Genomic DNA, 21,830 nt, shown 5'->3' with positions numbered 1-21,830 from the left:
ACTTCCCCCGAAAAGTTAAAAAAAAATATCAATCAATCGTCCAGCAGTAATACAATGTAATATTTGTCATTCTCTATTGACTGTTTGTGAAACTTGACCACAAAACAAGTCCTTTTGTGCGCACATATGTAGTTTAAAGAACTTTAAAATGCATGCAGTGAACCTGCTTGTGCAAAGAAGCTTGTCCTCAAATGGTTTGCGAGTTCGCAATCACAACGTGAACTGCAGGCTGCATAAATTATATTTTTTTATATCAAATTAACATATACAAATTTATTGATGGGATACTGGTACACAAATTAATTTATTATACCTACTCTTCAATGTAAAAGGTTGTACACTTTTCCCGTTTGTATGAGAGTTTATTGAAATGTCACTTGCTACAATACTAGCTACACATACCAAATTAAAACATTTTTAAACTCCCAAACCACATGCCTTGTTCAGTGGCAACCTTGTTTTCTTACTGTCAGCTCCATCCAACGTCACAAATCTTAGACGGGGCAACTGGTGACTTACAGACACAATGAATTCACAGCATAAGATGTATTTGTCACCAGGAGACCATATTTTATGCAACTCCTTATACATTTACAAACAAAACATATCATCTGAATTGGTGGTGAATTAAGGAATATGCATATTTCATCACTAAATTTATTGCAGAACCATGATTTCATGCACCCATGAAATCCATCAAGCTTTAGAAAAACTAAACTGTAATTTTTAACTGTATTCTACAAGTTACAGCTACATATGTGTTCATCGGCTGGTAAATAATATTTCTTTTAAAAGTTTTATTCATTTAAAATATTAGCCAAAATGTCAATGCAAATTCCAGGGAACAATGCTGGTAAAGATATTTTCAGTAGCAACATTGTAATGGCAGCATATATTTTTTTGGACCCTGCCAGTTTCTTGCAAAGGAGAATGACACCACTGTGTAAATCTGTTTATTAGATTTTGAGTGATGTTAACTTGGAAACACCACAATGCATTGTTGGTCGGCCATTGTGTTCTAGTCCGATGCAGCCACAAATTGAAAAACTTTGTATCCTACATATTAATAATTTTTTTGTGTTACCTATCCTGACAGTGCGGTTTGAGTTAATAAAACTTTGTTTCTCTGCCGGGGTCATAAATCGATCACAGGTCGCGGATGTAAACGGTCAGAGTATTGAACACTGGTGCAGTATACCAAGTTAGGGTGCACTTGGCTGCCAGAGGGGTTAGAAAACTTCCATTGTGTTGGAAAGAAACGGCAACTTTGAAATGGTCGGGAAATTAACCGTTTTTCACGACATGTTGTGAAGCCAATGTCCTCCAGGAGTGAGACTGAAAACAAAAGTACACAATTGTGATCATATTGTAAATATAAGGCTGGTTGGAAATGTCTGTGCATGAAAAAGAAAAGTGGTTTCTGCCACGAAGCTGTAGGGTACAAAGCTGTTTGCATAAAAATCTTAAGAAATGAGGTTTCTAAGTTGTATCAAATCTGTAAGGAATCATAGTATGGAGACAAATGTATGAGTAAAAATATTCAGTGAATGGAATGGCAGTTTTCCACTTTTGTTTGCAAAACAAGTACACGCACCATATTTGACAGTGTGCATCATTGCCATTTGACGCACTAAGTGGTGATGGTATTGTGTTCGTAAATACCAAGAACATAGATTCTCTCATCCCGCCAAGTGCCCTCGGGGCACATCCCTCAACTCAAACCTGATAAGGTGACAAAGAGGGGTACAAGACCATTATTGTTATTATACAAAGGAAAACAGATACAAGTGCCTGAATGAAACCAACAAATATTTTACTAATGTTCTTTTCCCTTCCTTACATAACATTGTAACACCCTCTCGTGCGTCATCACAAGGGGAAAGAAAAATTTGTTAAAGACGGTATATGAAGTCACAATCCTCTTCATTTTGTTTTTTCTTTCACAGCTGTCAATATCCAACAACAGACTGGTGCGCATGAATGGAGTTGCCCGGCTGCACACACTGCGGGTACTCAATCTACCTAATAACAGTATACAGTCTATTGAAGGCCTTAGAGAACTCTTTGACTTAGAATGGCTGAACTTGTCAGGGAACAGTATTAAGGTAGTGTGACCTTTTTCTTTTTTTTCGCCTTTACAGTGGTACTTGCTTACCTGACCACAATTGATGTCACTTTGTCAATCTGTGTGAAAATCATCTGCTGTGTGTTCCATGGAGCGTTGTACAGTTCAGCTAATTTGTTTGGCTCCTTTGGCTTCATTTTTCAATCGCATTCTAAGGGCAGCAGCATTTGTGACTGACACACAGGGCAAAATGTTTCTCCTTTTTTTTTTGTGACGCAAGCGAAATTCTGTGGATGGACTGGGCTTTTATTTATCAACAATGAAAAAAGATACGTATTCCTTGAATATTAGTATACAGAAGATACTGTACCGGTACGTTAGCCACAAAACAAAATATACAGAATATTGATGGTGTTGGGAGAAGGGTCAGACATAACTAGAATAAAGTTGTGTACATTATTTCTAGTCTGACAAAGTCAATTTCATGAAATGTGACTCTGTCGCTAAAATATTTCAAATTTCAAAGTTTTGCTATTTGGTTTCCAATGCTCTTTGACGACTCAATACAGTTTTCATTTCCTCTGCACATTGCTAGACACTGACGTAAGTTGACACATGAATAAAATTTCACTGAAATCAACCCCCAGTCTGTTGGTCAATCACAAGTGTTTCAGTCCATAACATTGAAACCTGCGCGTGACTTAGAACCAAGAACTCAGTTATGGTTCATAGCTGTCTGGTTTATGTGACAATTGGTAGCACAAAGCCTACAGTGTTGGATCACTTCAGAGATCTGTTTTTCCATTCATGACAAATCTAGCCTTATGTTGGATGCGCTCCGTTAGAGTGGCAGGCATGTATTGGACTTCTCTTTATCATGTGTCTAGCAATCACTATGGGGTGGCTTGTGTTACACAAAGAACAAAGTCTATGTTCCTGTTCACCCGTGCATATTTTGTAAACAGTGCTATAAGAAAGCAAAAATATGATAAAAATCTAGAAGTAATGAAGTGGAACCAGAGCCAAGATTGTTCAATTTCACGCAGAGTTGAAACCATGACGAACAGCACTAAGGTCAGGTGAACCTTACTGTCGGTACTGGAAAGGTAGATTTGTGTGCGACACATGTTGGCTAGAGTCCAAAACCTTTACACTACAGCAATGCTGCTACGCTGGTCATGAACTTGCCAATGACTGAGAAGGGATAGATTGTACGTCATCAGCTCCATCCAACACGATATTTGTGCTGTGTACAAAGGGAAGAAATGTTTTCATTCTTCCAGATTTCAAGTATGGAAAGGGGAGCCCTCTATAAAATATGATATGTGATCGGAGTTTGTATTGCGTATACACCACCTATACATGTACCTTGACACGGGAACTGTCACTTTAGTGATACCATGATCCCTCACAGGGGGTAATATCGATTGCCGCTGGTCTTATACAGGATAGGAAGTCAACGTTTTCTGAATCTACCGCTATTGGTAGTACAGTTATTGTATAATAAACTAAAGTCCAGTGACTGTAATACAGTCTTTTTAATGTATAAGGATAAAATTCTACCAATGGTGATTTGCTTTATACTATAAACCATTGCCAATGGGAGACTCTTGCAATAAGGTATTTTCTTTCCATGCCGTAATATTCGGTTACTGTCACAAGCTTGTCTCCTTGGAGCTAAGATTTCAATGAATTGTTCCCTCCCCTCCAACCTTGCACCGTGTCAGGTTCTTGCTAATATCCGTTTGGTTTCAAATGTTCACTGGCAGCCATTGTACAGTTGAACTGCTATGAAATATGAAAAACAAAAGGAAAAAGCTGTTTGCATTCACGCATGTACTGTATACTTTAACCCTTTCACCACCATATTTTTGGTACATCCCCACCGTTTTCAATAGGGTGGATGGACCTATATACAGGATCAAGGGGTGCAAGGGTTCATTATTTAAGGGATACAGTTGTCGGAACTGCGCTCAAAGGCCGTACGGGACCCATAAGACCGATGTAAACACTGTATCCAAGGTATGACGGTGATTGATGAAAGTTAAAACATGTCTGTCATAATCTACATCGTATAATTTCAATGTTGCAGCTACGATGATGAGGTGCATCTAGATATCGTGCATGAAATACATTGTTTGTAAACAAGAAACTCGCACGGGTGCAGTTCCGACGACTGTTTAGCTTTAAACACTCTTTCCCAGATGAACATTTCAAATTACTCCAAAGAAAGCAGCAATATCCATCCATTTACATGTACAGTCATATGTCTCCCCTGTAATTTGATCACACTTATTCGACGACAAATGGTGTTTAATTTTCAAAAACAGTCAAAGATATATCTCTCCGTCAGTACCCTGTTTATTTCCATGAATTACCATGGAAATGCAATCATCCTAAGATCAGGGTACTTAATGCTTTCTTTCAGACTGGGCTATATAATTACCAGTATTATCAAAGTTTATTTCAGACTTTGTTCATAACAGAGATACGTAAATAGAAAAAAAACATTTCAAAAATGATACGTAGATCATCAAAGAAAAGAGTAATAAAAATTGCTGATATATGGAAGCTCTAATGAAAGAGAGTTAAATTGTGTACAGGCTTATCCTTCATAAGTGGAAAATCTTAATGCAACCGGACTCTTTTCTAGGGTCAAGGGTCGTACTCTCTGCAAAGAGACCCCCACTGAGAGTAAAATGTAGGAGTGATATTACACGTGTCTCCACACCTGAAAGTGTACACTAGGTTACAAAGTTCTTTAACCCTTTGAGAGCCAAAGTCAATTTTTGTCACCAATATAAAATTTACCCTAGTCAATTTTTTTCTGATTTCGCCAAAACTTTTGATCAAAAACTGTAGCGGATGAAAAGTGATGTCCATTTGGTCCAAATTATCAAAAAATTACAAAAGTTCATAAAAATTGGTCAAAAATTGCACCAAAATTTTGGTGGGAAAAAATTATTGTATATACAGCATTCAAAGGGTTAAAGTTATTTCATCAAACAGGTGGTTTCAGCTTCACTATATGTAATTTTTAAAACAATAACAGTTTTTTTAATGTGAAAAGTTTCAAATTCTATTCTTTGGACATATTTTTATCCAGCAGAGCAACTTTAGACCATTTCTCAGTTGTACAGAAAACGTGCCACATGAAAGGTACCACACACTGAATAACGCAATCCACGACATAATTAGAACTTACGCTTATGAAATAAATCAAAGGAAAATAAAAGAAACAAAATAAAAAGCATCTCTGGGTCGTTTAGTAAATATTTGCTTGCTATATAGAAAATGCCTTTTTGTAAGTATAGGAGAAGATTAATAGACTCCAAAATAGTTTAGTTGTCAAGAAACACACAATCAAATCTTACTTTGGCTGCCCCATTGCATACCGTTTTTCATGATCCCTTAACTCCACAAGTAGTTTTCTGAGTAAAACGTTCCTGCTCGAGTATCTTGGACCGAGCGCAGAGCATGTATACATGAGAGTCGACACGTAGATCTGTTACTATCGAAACGGTGACGATCTTTGCTCTCCTGCTGCGGTACGCAACTCTGCAAACCATGCTCTCAGTGCATTTGTTGTGTTTGAAAATCCCCAATGATAAAACCTTTGATGTTATATACATTCTTCTACGTGTTACAAATTAGCGGTTTGTGGATTTGGCTTATTTTCTAACCAATCATTTTGCTTTTTTTACACAATTATTTGTCAATCATAACTTGTATGCTGCGACTACAGTACATAGTGGCTTTTAAGTTGTACATAAACTGAGAGGTTCCCTTGCCACACCCCTTTCCAACAACTTTAAAGGGCCAGTAATGCTAACTTTTGGTGATTTTTTTCACAATTTTTTGTTTTTAATGTCAACCATAATTTTCTTGCTCTCTTCCCCAAATGATGTTTATATACACAGTATTCAGCTTGTCAACTCAGCCTGTACCAGTACATGTGTAAACTGTTGTTATTGTTGACAAGTGAATTCTGGTCCATTCTGGAATTCAAATGTAAACAATAACAGCGCATTTTACTCATGTAGATGTTATGGTGACAAGCTAAATAATAGGTGTTTCAACATTCTTCACTTTCAGGGAGTAGAAAAAGAAGTTGCAATTGACAATCAAAGAAAAAATAATGAAAAAATCATCGAAAGTCAGCATTTTTGGCCCTTCTATAATTTTCAACTCAATTATGTTCTAGAGTTCATAGGTACAAATTCACAGCTCACTGGCTTTATATTTCAATTAACAAATTACAATGTAATGTACATATATATGTTTTCTATTCCTAATGATTTATTTCGTAAAGTTTACAAAAAAAGCAAATCCAACACGTTCATATTATTAATATTTTATTTGAGGGATGTTATGTTATGTTCATTTATTATTTACAAAATATTGTTATGAGTAGTAATTATAATGTGAGTGCTTTGAGAAGCAGGCTCCGTAGATCTTATGTGTGGAACTTGTACAACTACACAGACTCCATAGATCTTACATGTATGTGTGGAGCTTGTGTGACTGCACAGACTCCATAGATCTTACATGTATGTATGGAGCTTGTAGACTACCTCAGCATCTGTGACAAAAGCAAATATCTGTGTGCTCTTTCTACCTGTACCTCAGCTCTTACCAGCTTCTCTTCATGCAAAAAATTTACTGTGTGTGTTCAGTTACAGAACAAGTCCAAGCATGTCTTTCCATTTAATTCGATGAAAACATTTTACTTGTTTCTGAATGATTGGAAATGCTGCATGCCTGTTTTACACCGTTTCTAAATTGTAAATTAAGTGTTCATTCCCTAATGTACCCGTATTTGACCAATGCATGGCATGTGTAAACTACCACATGTATCGCATGCCTACCATACCTGACCACCGTTGGTTATGCAGAACTTGGGTGGCAAATGGAGGGGATCTTTGCCAGCAAGTCCAAACTACTGGTATGTTGTTGATGCAGTGTTTTCACTCTGCGTAGTTTGTTAATTTGGGATGGAAATTTTAGAATGTGGTCGGACAAGTCGTTCACAAATTTGATCAAGCCGAAACATGACTGTAAGCTGCGGAAAATTGACAGAGCAACATTTCAAATGGAAAGAATTCTGGATGCCTGTATATAACCGTTGGCATCACTTTTAGAACATGCATTCCAGAAATTCTAAACTTTGCTGAGATCTGGGATCGCAAACTCTTGCTTAGTCTATATGAGTGCACTGTTTGCTATCTAGAAGATATGAAACAATCCTGTTATCCAAATCATCTTTGGCATTACATGGCACGCCAACTTCACATAACCAATGACGTGTGTGCAGAGGTTTTAAACATCAACGTAATGAACATCATTTGACCAGAGACACCACAATGGAACCCATGACGCGGATGTCTTCAAGTTTGAACACTTGATACATAGACCCGTTGCTATGGCCAGACTGAGAACTCCCCGTGCAAGGAGGTATTTCATTTTCTGTAATGTTGACTGAATTTGAAGATTTCTGGGAAACCTACAAATGCTAAATAAACATCATATCAAACACTGCCACACAATAAGCATGAGTTTGTATAGGCCCTGGTGCTATTACTTTGCTGCCTATACTGAAAATCTGTGCCAAATTCCTGTGAAGTGGAAAGTCCAGTCGCTGTTTTATTCACCCCAACAAAAACTTTCGCGGAGTATTGTATTATGACAATAATCCTACAGCACAAACACTTTTTCATATACACTGAAAAAGAACGGTTTCCAATGATCTTGGGCTCACTTCAGAAAGATTCTAATATTGTTCTTTGTTCTGTAATCAACCTTGCAAGAAGGCTGTAATATTGATCTTATATTGAAAAGTTTGAGAAAGATTTCACATCTGAAGATTCAAATATATTGTTCCGTCTTCTGTAATCAACCTTGCAAGAAGGCCGTAATATTGATCTAATATTGAAAAGTTTTAGAAAGATTTCACATCTGACGTCATTAAAAGTATTATACTCTAGGTTTGAGCTAGGTCATGGGACTTCATATTGAGGACACCTGCAGAATCTTAACACCTGCATTTATGTTGTTTTCCAAAGGCAACACAAAGCGCTTTAGATACTGAAAATCCTCTTCAAACCGAACTTGAACTTGATGGCACTCATTTATGAATGATCTTTGTTCCTGTAAAGAGGATTTTAATGGTTCTCCAGGGTTGTATTAGCAAAGTGACCCATTTGTGTCTATGAGGTCATGGGAGTGGCATTGTTTTCCTTTATTTTTGATGGTATAATGGCACATTCAGTTGTATTCTTGATGAGACTGTCCCACAGAGAATAACAGGTGCTCTCGAGTTTTCAATGGTGCGATGGGCCCTTTCAGCGAGTGCTTGTGAAGAGGAGCTCTGCTGTTTTGAGGCCAAGGATGGGACTTGGCAAGTGCCTGAGGGGGGCTTTGCCATCTACTCTAACTTCTCATTTTCCTTGCACCTGTAAATCGGCGCCTTTGAACTCAGGATTAGAAGCCATTCAATGCTCTGGTGGCATTGAACTTGCCGTGGAGACATTGACTTCCATTCTATCTGAATGCAGACTTTGAAGATCAGTGTATTATTATTGACAAAGGAATCCAATCTGTAAACTCTTCATGTTGGTAAATGGCTCCCCTGCCTATCCCCCTTCCCCCATCATAGCACGCCAACCACTAATGTTGTGTTTTCCTGGCATATTGCCAGGAAATTCTACAGTCTTCCCACGATGTCCTTTTCCAACCCCACTTTAAATAGTCAAAAAGACTTTTGTTTCAGGCTCAGCGTCCCTTTCGCCACCGTTGTTTTTATTTCATTAGCAAGCAATTAATGTTGTTGACATTGGCAGTTACGGGCTAATGAAGCGAGCTTACCCATTTGCTCACTCTATCACTCAAAGCACCCAAAAACTTTCCATTCACACCTTTTTTGTTTGGATGAACATTACCACCAGAGCAGGGGGCTCCATTAAATGATAGGACAATCACTGCTGGGGCAGATGATACAGCTATCTTTCCAATCCTAAGGTAAACACTGTAGGACAACTTTGCCCTTTGGCTAGCCAGATCATTATCAACGCTAGGTGTGGATTGTAGGACCTTTCACCAAAATTTGTCTAAAAATTGAAGAGGTTTGAAAATCTGCTGCCAAATCTCAATAGTGTTTGGAAGAATGTATGGTGCTTTAACTTGAAAAGCTGATATTCTGGCGTTTGTACATGTATGTCGGACATACTTTCTAAATTTCTCTGTTTTCCTTCATGCCATAATTTATGGTATTTGTTGAATGAGTGTATAGGTCAAATGGTAGGGTCAAAGTTGTGAGATAATGTGTAAAAACTAGTATACTAGTGTTTTTTTTACTTTGTACCGTAAATGTCTACAAAGTGTAATACTAACAATGACAACCTGAATATTAAACACCTTTTAATTGGCAATTTGCTGTGCAACACATCACGAAAGATTTTTTTAATAATGTGGAGTTTATATTTTATTTGACAAGGGTCTTATGTGCGCTATGCGATTTGTAACAGATTGTTAGGAAAACGCCAGACACTCGACAAGTGCCGCGGAAACACGACCGTAACCATAGACGCAGACTGAATGACCACTTGGCAATGGTACATGAACGAGTGGGCACTCTGCGAAAACCATGTCAATAATTGTCGCTAAGGATGTGGCGATAACAACACATCAGCATGGGAACTTCATTAAGAGAGCTCTTTGGAAACGGTGGTGGTTCCACTTGACGTGGCTATAAATAACTTTGATAGATTTGGTACAAAAAAGAATAATGCAAACAGTACACTGGTAGCAGAGGCTAATTCTAACAGATTGTTACCACGGTTACATCAACATACAAAAGATTATTGTCAAGTCCAAAGCAATTTAGGGACCTCTTGGATGATTTTATATCTGTGATGAATTCTGTTTTTGCTCTTATGTGTAAATATATCCACAGGGAACAGCCAACCAAAATATTTTCAGAAATTGTAACCACAGGTAGTTTTTACATGTAAATATGCTGTTCTAAGGTATTTGGAGCTCAAGGAAAATTTAGTGTGTAAGGTTAAAATTTCCTTGCCACCACAATCTGGAAATTCCTTCTTCTGCCTTCCTTTTTGCCTGTCCCCCACTCCCCATAAAAAACTCACTGCATTCCTTCCCCTCACTGTATACCCCCCTCCCATCAGCAAATCTCCTTCAACATCACAGAGAATAGAATTTTCCATACCTTCTGATGATAACATTTTCCCAATCACCTGTCCCTCATGAACTGTTGAAAGAAAGAAAATTGCCTGCATGCCATGACAAAGTGGCAAACAGCTTTATTGGCTACAAGTCCCTGAATCTAGCTGTATGAATGGCCTGCAATGAGCTCACTGGCATGGCTAATGGCTAGTCATTATGGGCATGCCAAGTCTGCCCAGAGTTCATTTCTAAGTTATTCCTGGTTAGATTTCAGCTTTAATTGTATTGGTAGTTCTTATCATTGTCCCGTACAGTTACTTCCTTTGTATTGAAAATTTATGGTTACCATTGTATATGGCGCAACCGGATTTCCCACAAACCAACATTCATAACCATGTGCCATTCTTGCAATAACCAAAACCACATTCTGAACAGTACATACACTTTAACAGTTCATAGACCTTGTTATGTAGAAGAACGACAATATACAAGCCCATCTTCATAGCAGGTGTACATTCATGAACTCAAGGTACTTTGTCTCAACAGTTGAAACTTACCCCTAATGCCTTGACCCCCATATACCCAAGTCAGTTCAGCTGCCTTTGTTAGTCCCCACGGACACCGTCCGGGGGGACTTATAGGTTTGGTCATGTCCGTGCGTGTGTGCGTGCGTGCGTGCGTCCGTCCGTGCGTGCGTCCGTCCGTTCACGCAGATATCTCAGAGATGCCTGGAGCGATTTCATTCAAACTTGGTACAAGGATTACTTCATATGTCATACAGATGCACGTCAATTTGTTTTTTGATACGATCCAATATGGCTGCCAGGCAGCCATTTTATTATGATTTTTTCATGTACAGAGCCATAACTCAGACATGTTTCAACTGATTTTATTCAAAGCTGGTACAAGGACATGACCAATGTCATAGATATGCACATCAATTTGTTTGTGATATGATCCAATATGGGCGCCAGGCGGCCATTTTGTTACGATTTTTTCATGTACAGAGCCATAATTCAGGCATATCTCAACTGATTTTATTCAAACTTTGTACAAGGACATTGACCTATGTCATACATATTCACGTCGATTTATTTTGTGATACGATTCAATATGGCCGCCAGGCGGCCATTTTATTACGATTTTTCATGTACAGAGCCATTACTCAGGCATGTTTCAACTGATTTTATTCAAAGTTGGTACAAGGACATTGACCAATGTCATAGATATGCACGTCAATTTTCATGTGATACGATCCAATATGGCTGCCGTGCGGCCATTTTGTTACGATTTTTTCATGTACAGAGCCATAATTCAGGCATATCTCAACTGATTTTATTCAAACTTTGTACAAGGACATTGACCTCTGTCATACATATGCACATCGATTTGCTTTGTGATACGATCCAATATGGCCGACATGTGGCCATTTTATTACGATTTTTCCATGTCCTGAACTACAACTCAGACATGTATCAAGCGAATTTATTCAAAAGTATTTTTATCACAGACCTAAAGAAGAGGACTCTATCCTCTCTGAGGACATGTAATCAAAGTACCCATTAACAAGTGGGGACTGTGTCATCAACGATGACTTGTTTTAAAACAATCAGATTTTGACCAAGGCATGGCCTTTATAGGTTTACTCCCTAATCTATGGTATCAAACTAAAGGGATTTTATCACAGCAATCTTGAAATCTATGTAACTCTATTAATCTATATACCTGGATGTTTGTCTCTGTATACAAGCTTTTAGGGGTGAGGTATTATAATGGCAAAAACAGTTATTTTGTATCAGTATACAGGGTCTGTATGCTCATGGAAATTCCTTGAAAGTTCATGAATTTTAAAGCCTCTTGGAAACTCCTGGAAAATTGATGATCCACCCGAAATTGTCAAATATGACAAGGTGGTCAATCATGATATTATAAAACTGACGCGTAAAAATGATAGATATGGAAATGACATGTTAAATGATATATGGTAAAAATGTTTTGAAGATGTTATTAGTCCTTGAATTTTAGATGACTTTGACTGTGTGGACCCTGTCAATACAACGTTTGTGTAGTTCACAATAAACCGTCACGCCATCCCATCACGGATAACCCCGTTCCGGTATCTTTTAAACATTCTAGCAACATGGTCAATAACTTTGTACCGACTGATCCCAAAGCTTACCGCAATGGTAAGCCAGGCTTTAGAAAAACACCGCTAAATGTACTACAAACCGAATTATCTTCACCAGCACTCCCATCTGTAGTTGCTAAGTTACTTTTAACTGCCAATACGGCCACATGTGGCCAGTACAGTTGTTTGATTTACCCTCTGCATACCTTGTCTCCTAGAACGTATATGTAACAAAGAGCAAACTCTTAATTGGTTAAAAGTGTCAAATTTTTAGAAGGGTTTTAGAAATTGAGAGGTAAGAAATATTTCTTACAAGCAACGTCAAGATAATTAATTTTCAATATTTTGTGACTATCACTTAATTTTTTAACTCAAATAACAAATAATAGCGAGACTTGAAAAAGCAAATTGATAATTACTTTTCTTTTGTTTTGTATTGACAATGGATATCGCTGTGTACATTGTAAAGTTTAATTTAATTTAACCCTGCTCTCAAGATTCCCATGTGCATTGGTCTAACTTAGCACGGCATGCGTTATAAAATTGTAACAGGCATGTGTTAATACTTGGTGAAAAGTGATATAAGTTTACATCAAAGAAAAACAACTATAACAGTTGTACTTTAAATTTTTTTCCCCGAGGATTACAGAAAAAAGTTTGTATTTGACAGACTTTGGGTAATCTATTATTATTGTGCATATTTTAGAAAACTTGTCATGGAATATTCGATTGTTCAACTGTAACTTTTATCCGTGGGTTGATCCAACACGAAAATGACAGTATTGAAAAGATTTTTACTTTTAGTATTTTACCATTTTCTGTTTCAAAAACTTGTCATACAGTATCATCAGGTTTCCCAACTTTTCAATATAGTTAAGCTTGGCCATAATTGCACACAAAATATAATTCTAACGACAATGCAAAACAAACAAAAATAGTTGGTAAAGTTGATTCGAGGATTTACTTCAGTGAAGCCAAAGTTAAAGTTTTAGAGAACTGTAACAAGGGTGATAGCTTTTCAAGCATTTGCAATTTGTACTGGGTTCATCAAAAGGCTAGATAAGCCCCAAGTTATTAAGATAAAGATCAGTCGTTGCAGGGGTCTGTGTTACACGGTTTAAAAGCCACATAATAACTCTTTATCTTTTCAAGCAGTAAATGTTGACAAATTACCGCAAGATAAACATGCAGGGCAGTGTGTAGATAATATCACACATTTTTATGGAGCCCCAAGATAACATTAAATAAAAGAGGTCGTTGTTTGTATGTTTTGTGAAAATAATCATTAAAGGGGCAGCTCTCAATCCTTGGTTCTCCTCTTAGTTCTTGTTGACATTGAGTATTTACAAGGTGTTGGTCCTTTGTTTTCTAGTCAAATTGTAAACAAGATGCTTAATTTTCTTTTTGAAGCTGATAAGCAATCTGCCCCTTTATGAATACATGGTGTTGCAATGAATGTTTGTTTTCAACCATCAGCCTTTATTATCACCTGTTTTGTTGAAAACAAAAAGTATGTAAACACCAGAATATTTCTGTATAAATTTGTTTTTGCAGTCTTTTGCTGTTCCTTAATATAACTAAATATGATCTTGTTCAATATGAAAGAGAGTTTGTGCTTCGAGGAAAAAAAAATTATTTCCTGCTGTCAAAATGCATATAGTACACAGTGCAACAAGGGCAGATTAAGGTTGCCATATTTGGAGTTTCTTCAATTAAACTACTTGAACGCAGGAACAAAACAACTGTTATCCGGACGATAGCTTCCTATCGATCAATAATGCAACAAGCTTCTGATTGTTCTAGAAGTACCGTTGAACAATATAAGTTGTGATTGTATCGGCAGTGCGACGGGCATAGGTTTGGTGCTAAAACAACATTGGCAATCTTCCAATTTGTTTTTCAAAACTCTGATGTCAGGAGCTGTTTTTGTACCTCATAATAAATAATAGAGAGCAATAAAAAAAGGGGAAAAAAATAGTTGTTCTATAGAGAGAGGATGTTAGCTGTGGGTGAGGTGTCAGTAACCGGCTAGTTTTTTCCGGTGTTGTCTGTCAGACGTCTGTGTCGCAATACAGGTATACTTTACAACTGTGTTTTATGATTGGTGTATAGCTTGACACGGTGTAGTATCCTGTTCATAACTGTTCCAAGTATTCTGTTCTGTCCATCACTGTGTGCCACCACTGCGTCTGAACTGTATTCACACATCAAGCTCCAACAATTCGTGGAAATTGCTTCGAAAACATTGTGAGTAAGTATATATGTCTGTTCTTCAAACTTACTATGATGAGAATTCTAGGAAGTGTGTGAAACAACTTTTGGTTATTGAAGTGCATTGTGTAGTTGAAATGAGCATTGAAGTTCATGTTAATAAGCTTTCCGATTTTGTGCTCAAATGTTTGAAATTTGAGAAAGTTAGTAATCTCTAGAATTGTTTATTGTTTATGACGGAAAACATTTTTTTTCTGTCTTATGCTATTTGTGTATATAGTGTAAGGAATACAAGAATACAAGATTTTAATAGTATACAAGACACTTATGTTCAAAAGTAGATTTGTGACAACTGGAGAAGTGAGTTTAAGTTACATGATTTTAAAACAAGTTGTTGTACACAAATGTAGCACACACACACGGAAAGGTTGTTTGCCCAACATTTGAGATGACCAAAAGTGTTGAAATATCACAGTCCTCTCAAAACTAAATACTAATAATAGACCTTAGGCAATCTATCGTGACAAGTGGCCGTAGTTCAGCTCGCTGACGCGACAGATACCGGCTACATTACCCAGAGTTTAAAGTTACTTCAGTGCTGCTACAGAGCAAGTAAACTGGGATAAGATGTTTTACGGACAGACAGTTTTGTGTGTGTGTGTCCAAAGTAGTTGACACAAGTTACTTAATTGATGAGGGGTCCGGAAAACCTTGAGTTTGTTACCAGAACAATTTGCAACGGTGAGATATGTTTTTTCATGCAGACACAAATAATTGGCCCAGTGCCAGCGTTTGCCGTCAAACCTGTACTAGACCAACAGTGTCTGGCACCGTTGCAAGATTTCTTTTCTTTACCCCCACAACGACCAACAATCCTTTCCATCAAGAGAGGACCTCAGGAAACATTTTCACAATGTGCTCTTTGTTAAAAAGTTTTTAAAGTAAATACGAGACTTTTTTTAAAAATCAATAGGGGTTGTTACAGTATCACGGTAATTTTGAAGTTTGAAATTCGGGCCAGGTGGAACCCTGTTTTGTCAGCGTAGTTGTTGACCTCGGACAGTTTGTTTACTGTTGTTGTTTTTGTTGTTTTTTAAATAAATAATGACCTGGATGAAAATTAGTCTGGTCCTTTGTAAAGGCTATAATGACACGTTTATTGAAATGCCAATATTAAAATCTGATTAGACTCTGGGCTTTGGCATCACTCACCTTGTTCAACTTGGAAATCTTCCAATTTACCTGTCTCTCACCTCTGCCTGTACAAAGACACGGAAGCCAATGTGTCTCGCCAGAGAGGGCGCTTTGGGCAATCGTCTTATACAGTGTATGACATTCAAATAATGTTACGTGTTTGTTTATTGTGCCTATGCGTCATTTGTATTTATTTGACCGGTAGTGCATCATATTTTGGTCAACCCAATTAAGGTATACAGGAGGTGATGGCTTACAGTAGAGAGGATACGGATAGGACAAAGTCAATTTAGTTTTGAATCAATCTGGATGTTTTGAGTGCACTTGCACAGCAGATAAAGCTTTAAATTTATAGTTTTGCAGACTTCAACGTTCCAACCAGGCATTTAATCATATACAGTGTTGTCATTCAAAGGTTGTGTGACTCTGCAGCCTTTTTGCTTGTTTTGTTGTCAAAATCATTTCCCTACTTATTCTATTACCATGATTGCACTACCTATTATTTGTCACAGTCGCCATTGTGGCGTATACAGATCTCTGCACATCATTGAAAACACCAGGGTTCACTAAATCCTTATGGTTTAACCTGGTCACCCTCCATTCCCTGTAAACAGACCCACTCTGCCCATCGGTAACAGTGGGTTAGGGCCACACCATGATGGCGAGAGGGTAAATGGCTGGCAAATGAAGTGAGAACATATTACCAAACATGAAAGAAGCTTGAATTGACTTCACATATGTAATTAAAACAAATCGCTTATTATAGCTTAGCAGTGGATTATGTATGTGAACCATAAAGACCTGAGCAATAGATATCAAGTAATTGTAACCCAACACTCATCAATAATTGTATTTTAAACACCCACAATGCAAATACCAGCATTTAGTGAGACAATTGATATCAAAGCCTGTCTAATCTAGTCATAGGTTGCCTCATAGACAATAGAAAGTTTTCTGTATTGTCAATAGTTGCCTGTAGCATCTCAATGATATATTTCTGTTTACACGGATCTGATGATCAACTAATAGCTTAAATTTTACATCACAATTCACTTTTTGCAATGAATATATTCACTGATGTTTCCTTGTAGCAATATCAGATGGTTTCCTTTCAAAGCGTAGGTGTAACGAGGTTAATCGGGTTACCAGAGGGAGGTGATGTCGGCAGTTTTTCATTTAATGAAATAGACAACACGCAATAAAGAGAAAGCGTGAATACTCAGATGCCTGGGGCAATCTGGAGCTGTGCCTTCATCGTAGGTTTGATAAATAGTTTTGCGCCTTTAAGTTATATTTAGCCTATTTAATGCCTCCTTGAACAAGCCTGGGGGAAAATCCCCCTCAGGCGTTGCTGTGCGTACATGTTCTGCTTCCTGGTAAATTATTTTTGGCGCGAGGGGAAATTTCCAAGCCCCACGCCAACTTCATGACGCCGAGTTGTAGTTTTGTTGCTGTTGCCTGGCAGCAGGGACTTAAACAGATGAATCACTCAGTGGATATTTTCGGAGATGTCTGTGTTTTGAAACCATTTGAAAGTTTGACTGTTTGGGGCCTGCTATTGTCACTGGGTGTGTACACATCTACCTGCTGGCTGGATATCAGGGTAAATCAAAGCAATTCTCAAACTCTTGTTCTGTGTACAAGTCAGGATTATAGAAACATCATGTGTGCTTTGAGGTATTGTGAATCTGAAGTGCGCGTGTTTCTGAGGTCAGAGGTCAGATTGCATGAGGAGTATGCAAGCCCAAACCTTCCAAACATAGTATGATCTACATGTAGTTTCTTTGAATTGATGTCCCTGAAATACGTAGATAAACAGAAAACATAATACGAGCCTTCAGCGTCTCTCTGAACCTGTCGCTACTTTTGAGTTTTTGTGATCCAATTTCCTCGGTCATGCATTTCACAAATGCGATTCCTGAATTCTTTTCATATATATAGCGTATTTTGACTTTCCTTATTTATTTCTCTCTCAAAATGTTTCCTTACAACGTGGAGGTTCCTACCTTCATGCTTACAAGATGATGTGTGCTGCGTCAAGATCTTTGTTGTCTGTTTAAGGTAGCGACTCGGGTTCATTGTCACTTATTTTCAATCCTCATTTTCACAAAGAAGAAGTGGTCACATACCCGACATGTGGTACTTTTTTTATCTGCTCGGTCACCGAAGAGTTCAGAAAATTTGTTAGTTTTTTAAAAACAGTGCGCATACGGCTGTTTTACTCAAAAACACTGTTTTTTAGTTTTTTTACTCAAAAAAGTGTAAGTACAAATCTTCAATTGGCCTTGGTGATCTGTTTACGGCAATCGACGGCTGGGTATACTGGGCAAAAAAACCGTGTCCCGGATTTTTGAAATTCGCTTTTGTTTTCGCACAATGCACCTTCAAAGTGTCAACTTGACGTTTTTGCATAAATTATCGGCCTTTGTTCACGTTTGTCAGGATATCTTCACTTCCAGGCCCTTTATCGGAAATCTGAGACACGGTCTTTCAGATATATTCATTCACTGTCCACAGGTGAAAAATCAGGCTAGTCTGTCCAGGCGCCGCCGACTTATACTTATTTGAATAATGTACGCACTGCCAAAAACGGAACTGAGAAAATCGACGATTTGTGTAAACGACCTATGCGTCACACATTGTGACCAAGAAGTCCGACTCTCGCACTATTTTCTGCGAATTTTCTTACACCAGGACTAAGTTGATATATTTAGAGTCAGTTTTGGGAATTTTGAATATGTTTAGGATTGCAGATCGTGTGAAAATAGAAAGAAATTATACACTGAACTGGCAAATGCTTAGTGCCAGCAGTGGGTGGAATTTACACAACAAACACAGAGGGGTACTTAGCGATTTAATCCATTTTTAGAACGTTTAACTAGTATATTAACTGTATACTGTTGTCTCAACGGTTACAATCTGGTTACCAGAGTTCACATTCAAGACGAAGATGTTGAAACTTGCGTAAAAAAGTCTATCTGATCGAGACTTATGTGCTGTCGTCGCGCGATCGCGTCGGGCATTCACTTGTTCTTGACTTAAGTTGTCTACTTCCTGTCTCGCGATCGGCAATTTATGCATTTGCTTTGTGAAAAGTAATTGTCAAGTTCATGTTAGCGCCGACACTGTGCGAACGGGACGTCACTTGCTAGTTTTCCTACCTCAAGATGAGACGAACACATGTAACTCTTGACAACATAAAATGTCTGTCGTATTTTCTTAGCTTTTGCACCGCACTGCAAACTTGTCGCCCTTCGTTACGACGGGAGAGATTGACTCGTGTTATTTTTTCAAACTTTATTTATATGTGTTCTTGTACCGATTTTATCAAACTAATAATAATCACGCCGTAGCGTAGAACAGTGCAGGCTGTCATCGACAGCGTGTTCCGAGAGACAGAGTATCGACTAGTCTACAGTGGAGTCACTCGACTTGCGCAATACCAGCGCACACATAATTATTTTGGAGATTTTTACTTTTAGTCAAACTTTCGATGACTGACCTCATATAGCAAAAATTGCTAGTTTCAGCACTTCTAGAAGTTGAGCCGGGTTTGTTTTACGTTCAGTGTTGAGGTCCAGCTGGCAGCTGTGGAGTCTGCGGGTAATAGATAAGTTTAGACAACACAAGAATCATTTGTGAACTCTCGCAATCCACGTTTGACGTAATTTAATTTTTGGGTTATATTTAAAGAAAGAAAAGGCATGAAATAAAAAAAATATTTGCATTTCGTTTCGAAAAATTAGCAGATCGGTGAACTTGCTCTTGTGAATCTACATTATGTGTGTATGAACTCCTGCACTGGCTTGGGAAACTCCTTGACATAAATGTCGCGTGATGTCGGGTACGGTGTTGTTCAAGGTTTATCAGCAGACACGAAAAGACTGAACGATAGAAAACTCGAGTTTAAAAATATAAAAGAACACGATACTAACACCAAGCATGTACAGCAAGAGTGATAAAATTATCGCAACTAACAGAAGTTTCATCTCGCTCAGGCTAATTTTTTGACTCGGGTTTGTAATCAGCATAGCCTAATATGTTCGAAAAGCAGCGTGTCAAATACTTTCATAGATGTTGAACTGAGCACGTCGCGTCTCCGTTATCGTCTGCGTCCTCGGCCAAATCTGACTCTTCACTGCATTCTTGATCGTTATTGCAGGGAGTATGAGCCAAAGTCGGACTGTTTTACATTTAAATCGACCTTTGCGCACGTTGCCGTCTTTTTCAGGTCCGCTTTTGTGGACCTCGCTTGCTTTTTCGACGGAACGGAGCGCGAGCGCCGGCTTTGGTCTGCTCGACGTGTTTGCCGTACCGATACATGCGGAGTTCAAAACGCTGAGCCTAACGTTGAAGCTAGTGCATGCGCACTATACCGCAAAGCCTATACATAATCTCTGCGTGTTTATCAAAGTTATCGTGGTCAGTAATCCGCGACCGTTATAGGCGAGCGGCGAATCAACAAAAAGGGCCTTATTTTAGGAGTTTAATGTACTCACCTTACATACGGCCACATCATACGTCATTTGAAAGCTTATTATCTCTACTTTAAGAATATTGACGATTTGGAGCTGCCATGTAGGGCCATACCCCCCTAATTTGCATAATTCACACGGGTACCAAATTTTCATAAGTGCGATATAAAATTAGAAAATTCACTGTTAACTACTGTAAACATACTTTTAAACTATCGAGTGATATATCAAATTAAAGGTATTTCCATGTAGAATACAACTTTGATATCCAAAGACATATTTTAAATTGATTTCACTGGAATGTTTTCATATTTATATGAAAATAATATTTTTCTCTCTTGAATAGCAATATTTTAAAAATATTAACAAATACAGCTACAACATACAGCTACATCATACATCATTTGAAAGCTCATTATCTCTACTACAAGAAAATTGACAATGTTGAACTGTCAAGTATAACCCTAGCCCCTAATTTGCATAATTTACAAGGGAATCCAATTTGCATAAATGCAATATAAATTTAGAAATTCATTGTTAACTACTCTAAACATACTTTTAAACTGTCGAGTGATATATCACATGAAAGGTCTTTGCATGTAGAATAAGAAATGGATATCGAAAGAGATATTTAAATTGATTACACTGAAATATTTTCATTTTCATATTGAAAAAATATTTTCCCCTTTTCAATAACAATATTATAAATATTTCATCATATACAGCCACATCATACAGACCCATCATACGTCATTTTAAGCTTATTATCTCTAATTCAAGAAAATTGACAATGTTGAACTATCAAGTAAGGCCGTATCCCTAAATTTGCATGATTTACACAGTAAGCAATTTGCATAAATGCAATATAAAATTAGAAAATTCATTAACTATTCTAAACATACTTCTAAGCTATCGAGTGACATATGAAATGAAATTATTTGCATGTAAAAAGCAAAATTGACATTTAAAGAGATATACAAAGTGGTTTTACTGAAATATTTTCATATTTGTAGGGAAAAAAGTTATATTTTCCCCTTTTGAATAACGGTATTTTAAAAATTTTAACAGCAGTATCAATGCAACCATATGCATTATGATGTGCAAAAAGTGTACAGAACACGGAGAACAAACAGCTGAAATGAGGTCTTGAAATGAATATTTTGTTTGTTTAATGTATGTTTCAAAACATATGAATAGCTCTTCTTGTCTGCATTATTATCCGATACCGATGTCCAGTTTTTATAGGTCAGAGAGTGTTTCTCCAAACATGCCCTTTGTATGGAGTATAATATACTCATTCACAGCATATGAATACCTTTTAATGTTATATATATATATTATATATATATATTATATATATATATATATATATATATAATATATATATATATATATATCATATATGGTTAATGATTTGAACGCCGACATTTTTTCGTAAAGATGTGTCGGGAAAAAATCGCCAATTACTATTAAGTCCAAACGTAAGAAAGATTCCCATGAACGACACTATTGTAGTTGTTGAAAAGTAATATGTAGCCGAAACAATGTGTGAGAGTAAGCTTTAGTCAAAGTTATG

General features: G+C 37.4%; 1 protein-coding gene across 7 annotated transcripts in view; it reads left to right on the top strand.

Annotated features, from left to right (window-relative positions):
• LOC139142499 (serine-rich adhesin for platelets-like) overlaps positions 1-21,830 on the top strand; it is an 87,981-nt gene that overhangs the window by 14,316 nt on the left and 51,835 nt on the right. For 4 of the 7 annotated variants that reach the window (XM_070712452.1, XM_070712442.1, XM_070712443.1 and 1 more), the window contains one exon: positions 1,947-2,105. In XM_070712452.1, coding sequence (XP_070568553.1) covers positions 1,947-2,105 — 159 coding nt within the window. Of the gene's footprint in view, positions 1-1,946; positions 2,106-14,362; positions 14,626-17,190; positions 17,383-21,830 lie in introns of those variants that run through there. The other 3 variants (XM_070712448.1, XM_070712447.1, XM_070712446.1) reach the window with 3 other exon arrangements.

This window comes from Ptychodera flava, chromosome 10 (genome assembly GCF_041260155.1).
Source record: "Ptychodera flava strain L36383 chromosome 10, AS_Pfla_20210202, whole genome shotgun sequence".
Taxonomy (NCBI): domain Eukaryota; kingdom Metazoa; phylum Hemichordata; class Enteropneusta; family Ptychoderidae; genus Ptychodera; species Ptychodera flava.
The sequence above is the reverse complement of the archived record's forward strand: the minus strand, read 5'-3'. Positions and strand labels throughout refer to the sequence as shown.